Raw genomic sequence first — 7,344 nt, forward strand, 5'->3', positions numbered from 1 at the left:
CTGCCGTGTCACGTTCCCCTGGTGTCAGACGAGGTCCAGGGTCCCGCTTCAGCTGCTTCCTGAAGCTGTAGCACTATCAATAAATAACTTTTGTCTAAAATATGAGATTTTTAGGGAAATGTGGCTTTAATTAACTTCCAGAGGATTTATTGTCCCACGAGCGGATGCGGGCTGTCCTGTCGTAGGGACCTGCTGAGCTGGGCGGTGGGTTTCTGCGCGGGGGGATTAGCACCTTCGAGCTGCCCGGGTGCGTCGTCGGCCTCTCCGGCTGCATTTGTAGAAGAAAGACTCAGAGTGGAATCAGTCCTTCACCTGGGGTAGCTCGCCTAAAGCTGGGACAGCAGTCATTTACTCTGGTCCTATGGTTACTAAAGCTAACAAGTGGGTGAGAGGCAGTAAATGCTCTGGTATGAAAGTTCTCGAGTGATTCCACCCAGACGAGGGCTTGGGATTTATTGCCTTGCTGTGGAAGTGACCTGCAAGTGGAAAAGCATCTCCCTGTTTTCCTTCGTACGGAAGGCTCCTGCACCCTCTTGCCCTGCCACCCCCTGCTCTCCCCACCCTCAGGAAAAAAAAAAAAAAAGGAATTTCTTACTGCTTTTTGTGCTGACTTGTTTATTTAGAGGTTTAAATTGCAGCAGATACAGGTTGGCTGTAGGCACCTCGTCATTACTAGCAGAAGTTTCTGTTGATTTACTTCAGTTTTTCAGCTTTCTTTTTCCCAGTTTCTGGCACGTCATAAACAGAAATCCCCTTCTGTACTCCTGTTTAGGAAGTAGGACAGCTTTATTAAATAGTTCTCAAACTTTCAAGTTCATCTTGTAAGTTTCAGTTTTTTTCAGTTTTTAAGCTTTGGGGAATGGTGACTTTTAAACCAGAGAGTGTGACTCCTGGGCTGGATAGGTGCGGTTTTTGTTAGCGTGGTGGAGTTTCTTCTTTGGGGTTTTTGTTTGGTGGGATTTTTCTGTAATTCCTGGGGTAAGGTTGTGCAGTGAATGTTGGCGGCTGCTCCAGCGTTCCCTGCAGCGGCGTGGGTTACCGACGGGTCCTTGTGCTGAGCTGGGGGAGATGAGGCAGCGGTGCAGCACTCGTGGGGGGTGGTTAAATTTCCAGCTGTGGACCCGCCTTCTGTGGGAGCTGATGTCTGGATGTGCTGGTCAGGAGGGGTGTGAAGGAGAAGCTGCGTTTTTGGGTATTGGACAGCAAGGATCTCACGTGTAGGACAGTGATCCGAGTGCGGTCACTTAGGGGCATTCAAGCAGTACACCCTGATGTCTCGCAAAGCTGATATTGAAATATTTGGGTGCTGTTATGCAGTGTTGCGATGAGTGTTTCCTTTCCGCTTATTAAAATATTGCATAAATTTCAACACTTCTACCAGTGGACTGAAGAAATGGATATGACAACAATGGGAGTACTGAAAAGCTTAAAGTTAAGACGTTTTAGTGGAAAATGAGTTTTATTTGTATCTTAGTCTGGAGTTAAACTATTAAAACTTATCTGCAAAGCCATCAGGCAGACCACTTTTCGGTGTGACAGGAAGGCTCAGCCGGAGTGCTGCCGTGTGCGTTTTGCCAGCCCTCTGGAGCCCCTGTGTTAAGATTTCTCTGGAGTGAAGTGTGCGTCACGCAGACCCAGTTGGCTTCTAGTCTGCAAAGCTGTTAAGTTTAATCTTGTTCCAGTTTAATTTTAATGTCATGGACTGAAATTATATGCCTGGCCATTTTTCTTTTTTGCGAAGAGTTGGATTTGGAACGAAAGCAAAATGACTCGAGGACGCAAGAGCAATAGCATCAACCAGAGCGACTTCACTAACAGCACCAATCCTCAGGATTTAGAGAGAAGACTTTTTATCGGCAATTTGCCCACAGACCACATGACTCGTGAAGAAATGGAAGAGATATTTTCAAAATATGGCACAATCAGGGGTTAGTATATTATCTTATGCCTTTTTGTGGCTGGGAATTCAGTGGCAGACAGCCTTCCTGCTTGTCAAATACTATTTGATGATGACTAGAGGAGTGACTAATGTTGTACCTAAAAAGTGACCTTTTAATGACAATCTCCTCTGTCTGCATCTTCCCTGAAAAAGTGATTCCTTCAGCACAGCTGAATGTAATGCCTTGTAAAGCTGCGTTTCAGCTTTGGGGTTACAGTGCTCCTTCCAGTGACCTCATAATCTCTTAATTGAGTCGTGGTCACTTCTGAGCTGTATTTTGGTCACTGCCTTGTCAGAAGGAAGCTGATCTGTGCAATATATTTTAGAGTCTTTAAGCTCTGCATGTTGATCCTGGTAGATTTGGTTTTCCCAGGAACCTCGCGTGGTTGTTTCTGGGTAGAGCCTTTTGCTCGCTGGCCTGGTGGGGTGACGCGATGGCCTGGGCGCGGGTTAGTCTGTCGCGTGGTTGTAACCGGTCTTGCCCTGCTGTTGATTTTCCAGCCCTCAGCATGTACCATGGCTATGGGTTCGTGCAGTATGACCGTCTCGAAGATGTCCAGGCCGCTCTGGACGGTGAGAAGGGTCGCCTTTATAAAGGGTATAGATTAGGTAAGGAAACTGCTCCGTGCTCTCCCGCTGCCCCCAGCATGCGTTCCGGCACAGAGTGCTGCTGTTCCAAAGCTCTCCGGAAGGATTGCTGTGTGAAAGTCGCCTGGTGCTAGACTAAAATCGCTGTTTCTGGGTGTTTGCCTTCTGGGTCGTTTGCCACGAGTGCTGTGTGGTTCGTCCGCAGTGTGTTCTGCTGCTGCCCAGGCCGTACTCTGAACCGTTGTTATGTGTTGGGATTTCAAAAGCTCTGTTGCCCTGTGCGAGAAACGGTTCCACGTGTGAGCCCTGGAGAGCGGTCATTGGAACCTCACGCACGTGGCTTTGGAAACGTTTATAAACCAATACTGGGCTTCATCCTGACAGGTTCAGAGGCACTGGTCACAGCACTTAGCGGCTGGCTAGATAAGCTGTCCTAACTTGGGTTTTTTGGCATGTGTGAAATCAGTCTGTAAGTAGCGCTATAAATACCAGGTGCTTTAAAAAGGCCGTTTACATAAAGATTAAAGTAATTCTGCTAAATGTGCTGGGAGCAAGCTTAAACAGAAATGAATGGTTAGAAATCTAAGAGTAATCTGTTAAATGCAAGCAAAAAAAAAAGTACTTTTGAAGTAATCCTATTGAAATTTGAAGAAAAACAGTTTGACTTGGAAAGGAATCGAAGGAGCAGTAGGTGATAGCCTGTGGGAGGGTGTGCACGGGGTAGCAAATATGAGCCTGAAGATGGGAGTGGAGACAAACAGATAAGGAGGGTGGGAGGATACAAGAAGAAATTATGGTCAGCATTGTCAAAGTCTAGAAGCTTAAATAGGAACAACTGCGGCTCTTTTAGAAGCTGAGGTGTCACTGGAAGTGATAAAATTTCTTACTGGAAAGGACCACCTAATCTTCAGTTAATGTTTCTGCTCTCTGTTTTTGAAGAGGCAGAAGGTGTTTTTAATAAATTTCCATTTCAGTAGCAGACTAAAAAAGGTAAAACAGCAGCTACCAAAACTAGACCCTTCCAAAAAATTAAATGTAACGACCATCTGTAAGGCTCAGTGAAGTGGAGACCTGCCTGGGCTGTTGATGTTGGTTTTCCACAAGCCTTGGGAAGCCAGGGAGTTTCCAGGGCCCTGGCAGAGCGCTGTGGATGTACCAACGGGCAGCGTAAATGGGACGAGCCTGGCATCAGCCCCTGGTAATGACGGGATTCTTTCACCTCACTCTGGGTGAGAAGTGAATTAGTTAATGCAAATGGAAATAAATCTTGTCAAACTAACTTATGATGCTGCGAGCTCTACGGCTGAAAGCAGCAGAGTTGATGTGAGACTTCTGTAGGATGTTTGATTTGATTAAGAAACTTGAGCAATTAAAACCAACGTAGGGTTAGATGGATTTCACATGACTGTTGGTTGGACATCGATGGGGCTGCTCAGTGCTTTGAGTGATGTTCTGAAAAAAATTATTCCTGGCCATACGGTGCTTTTAAAAGTGACTCGTAAAGAAAACACGCAATCCTGTTTCTAAAAGAGAATGACATCATGACGATTGAGTTGCTGGTGGTGAAATGACCCGATTCCTCCCTAAGCTGGATGCAGGCAGCCCTGAGCTTCCAGTGACGGCAGAAGGGAACAGAGCGGCTCTGTGTGCAGACATGGATCTGTCAGGAGGGAGGGCTTGGTGCCGGTGGGTTACTGCTGCTGGAACGCTGTGTTCAGGTCTGGTGCGCCTGGTTCACAAGGGATAACGCTAAATTGGAGAAGGCTCAGAAAAATCTGAAGAACGAGCCCTAGCGAAAGGCTGACGGTACAGCAGTGATGTGACGGTGTGTCACGGGCAGATCAGGGAGTCCTCGGCTAGGAGGCATAGGGATGACGAGTCCTTCCATGGCAATAAACAGTTTTCTTTAACAGCACAGTAGTTTACTTCTGGAATAACTTCCTGGAGTTTGGTGGTTTCTGTGCTCCTCATCTTTGGCTGAAAGATAAGCTCTAGCTCAGTGCCGCTGCCACACTCGAGGCAGGAATGAGTCGAGCCGCTCCTGTTACCTGTGTTTATTCAGCCAGTTCCACTGTGTGACTGCAGTGGCACTGGCATCTCAAAATCCTACAGGACAGAAGACTTTTTTTCCTTGAAGTTTTGTCAATGTTCAAATACTTCTCTTGTAAATGCTGTTGGCGTTAAATAAAAGGTTATTAAATCTGTTAATTTTGCACAAGGGAAGGATCCCTGTCAAAGGTGTTTTTTCTTCTAGTAGTTTATTTTCGTTCAGATTTAAATACTTTTTTTTTTAATTTGAAAGAAATGTATGGTATTGAGTGTAAAAAAAAAAACAACCACAAAAACCAAAACTGTAATAGGTTTCTGCAATAGCATCTTAAGACAGAAAATAAAAATAATCTTAAACCAAAGACAGCAGATAGCATCTTGTTTAAAGCAAGCAGTAGGCTTTGGGGGGGGGGGGGAAGGGGAAGGAGGAGGCTTTGGGGGGGGGGGGAAAGGGTAACAGTTCCTTCAGTTACACAGTCCGAGTATTCAGTATAATTGCTAATAACACAGTCCAGGTGAAGGCTTGGGGAGCATTTCACTTCAGTGTTGCCTTATACTAAGGCTTCCCCAAATGTGTAGCTGTGTTTTCAGAACTTTGATGAGTAAAGCCGTTTAGGGACTAATGCCGATGGAATGTGGCTTGTGACAGTGGCCAGGGCAGAGGTTGCTCTGCGCTGCGGGTGGGGTTAGTGTGCAGGTGGCACTTGCCTCTGCCCCTTAAAGAGAGGACACACTGCTGCTTGATTGACAAGAGCAAAAATTAGAACTAATCCCTTAATTCCAATTTTAATCTTGAAAGTAATGAAGGATAGTTTGGGAAGTTACAGGAGACGTTAAGACAGAGTCTGCCCAAAGACATCGTGGCATGTTTATTGACTTGCAGGAGCTTTGAAGGTAGTTAATTTTAATTGTTGATAGATTCTCAGGGAGCAGATAGGACCTAGGTTTGTTTTTTTCTTAAAAGGTTCTCAGGGTAAAACAGCTGAAGTAATTTCTGTTTGTTCTTGGGCCACCGCACCCCCCGGCCAGCACGGCCGATCAGCCGTTGCAGAAGGTTTTGTTTCCTCACGGTAGAACAATACAGGCCCCCGCCGCTTCTGGGCAACTTCACTTTTCCTGGTTGGGGACCAGACTCTGTTTCTTCAGCTCTTACTTCTTTCACTTCATGGTGTTTTTCATGGAGATGCTCAGAAGCCAACCAATTTCCAAATTTCTGATCCATTGACCACGCTAGCAATGGTGTTGTGCATGCACCGCGCTGGCCTCGTAGGGAGCTGGTGCTCCGGGCGCCCGGGGCCCGTTTCCCGGGGAAGGAGGCTGTGTGCCTTCGCGCTGCAGCTGTCCCTTGGCATGTGGCTGCACGTGCTGCGGGACTGGCCATCAGCTTCCTTTCTTGGAGGTTTCCAGACTCTGCTTTTTCTCCTAGAGTCCATGAGTCGCTTTGTGCTTGCTCATAGACTGCAGAAGAAAGAGGTTCTCTTATGGAATGAAGAGTCTGGATGTGGGCCTGAGCATACAGGGTTAAAAATTCCCCCGAGCTGCCCACCCTATTTTGAAGTCAGAGAAATCCATTAAAATTTAATTACGTTGTACTATTTAAACTTAATAAAAAATTGTCAAAGTGGCAGTGTCTCTCTGCTGAATGGATTTTCTTGCATCATCTGGATGTTGTTGAGCTTAAGTTGCTTTCATTTGAATTATGCTGATGATTTGTTTTTTATTCCATAGCATTGAACAGATGGGTTGATTATTCTTTACAGATATTAAAAAAGCAGTGGAAAGAAGAAATATGAATAAGGCTTCATCAAGGTCCAGTCCGGCACGAAGGTAAAGTACCTGGAAGCAGTGAGTTGTACTAGGGAGGTCAGGCTCTCGGGGCGCAAGCCCGGTGTCCTGTGCTAAATGTCTGTGTCTCTTCCCTACCACCACCTCCCCAGCCAAATGGAGATGCTCAAGGGAGACAGTCGGGACGTGGCCGCTCTGCCTCGTAGAGCCCTTCTGGCGCTGACACCTCAGGAGGCACGAGGGAAGCCTCGTGTCTGCCGCTGTCGCTGCGGCTAAGCGTTGTGTTTTGCAGCACAGGTTGTAAAAGACTGGTGAGGAAGAATTCACTCAGTGTTTGCTCCTGCCTCAAGGATCAGCAAAGCAGAGACCTGTCTGGAGAACGCCGAGGGGCTGGGGCATTCCCAGGCCATGCTGCAGAGGACTTGTGGATCTTGCCCCTTCTGATGTCGAAAGCTTCCAGTGCTGAAATGAGACTGGGAAGGAGCGTGGGAGCAAAGCACAAGGCAGAGCAAGCCGTCGCCCTGTTGCATCTGCGTGTGTGCTGGCATCGTCAGTGCCTGGAGCCAGTCCCCTTCTACGCAGTTACGGTGCTGGGTGCCTGCCAGCTCCTCTGGGTTTCCCACCCCGCATCAGGCACAGCACTGGTGTGTCCTCTGCGTGTGAGGTGACAGGCGAGCAGAGGAGACTGTCTGTCACAGGAAGACAACATCAGTTTCCTTTCTGTGGCATCATTAGGGAGCACAGGAACACGTGCTGTGGTTACAGTTTGGTCTGAGATGAGCATCTTCTGTGCTGCACTGTAAAGCTTCCAACACAAAGGAGTGTTGCGTGTTGGATTTGAAGGTAATCAAGCTCTCGCATGTCTGGTGAACTCTACTAACCTGACCTCTGAAATTACCAAAAATGGGGAAAAAGTGCAACTGGCAAGATGCCTACCACCAAAAACCAGAGAATGAGTAGCTGCAGCCCTTGGCATCATCTAG

General features: G+C 47.1%; 1 protein-coding gene across 1 annotated transcript; it reads left to right on the forward strand.

Annotated features, from left to right (window-relative positions):
* Positions 1-1,703: 1,703 nt before the first annotated feature.
* On the forward strand, positions 1,704-6,403 carry LOC104468378 (RNA-binding protein Raly-like). The gene is made up of 3 exons (XM_010082484.1): positions 1,704-1,928; positions 2,441-2,548; positions 6,305-6,403. Exons 1-3 carry the CDS (start codon positions 1,766-1,768, stop codon positions 6,367-6,369), a joined length of 336 nt encoding a protein of 111 aa, XP_010080786.1. The 5' UTR covers positions 1,704-1,765; the 3' UTR covers positions 6,370-6,403.
* Positions 6,404-7,344: the final 941 nt, after the last annotated feature.

This window comes from Pterocles gutturalis, unplaced genomic scaffold (genome assembly GCF_000699245.1).
Source record: "Pterocles gutturalis isolate BGI_N339 unplaced genomic scaffold, ASM69924v1 scaffold35639, whole genome shotgun sequence".
Lineage (NCBI taxonomy): Eukaryota > Metazoa > Chordata > Aves > Pterocliformes > Pteroclidae > Pterocles > Pterocles gutturalis.

Coding starts and splice junctions, on each gene's coding strand:
- LOC104468378 (XM_010082484.1), top strand. CDS start 1,766: ATGACTCGAGGACGCAAGAGCAATAGCATCAACCAGAGCGACTTCACT. Junction 1,929..2,440: donor AAAATATGGCACAATCAGGG/GTTAGTATATTA, acceptor TTGATTTTCCAG/CCCTCAGCATGTACCATGGC. Junction 2,549..6,304: donor TTATAAAGGGTATAGATTAG/GTAAGGAAACTG, acceptor TTTATTCCATAG/CATTGAACAGATGGGTTGAT.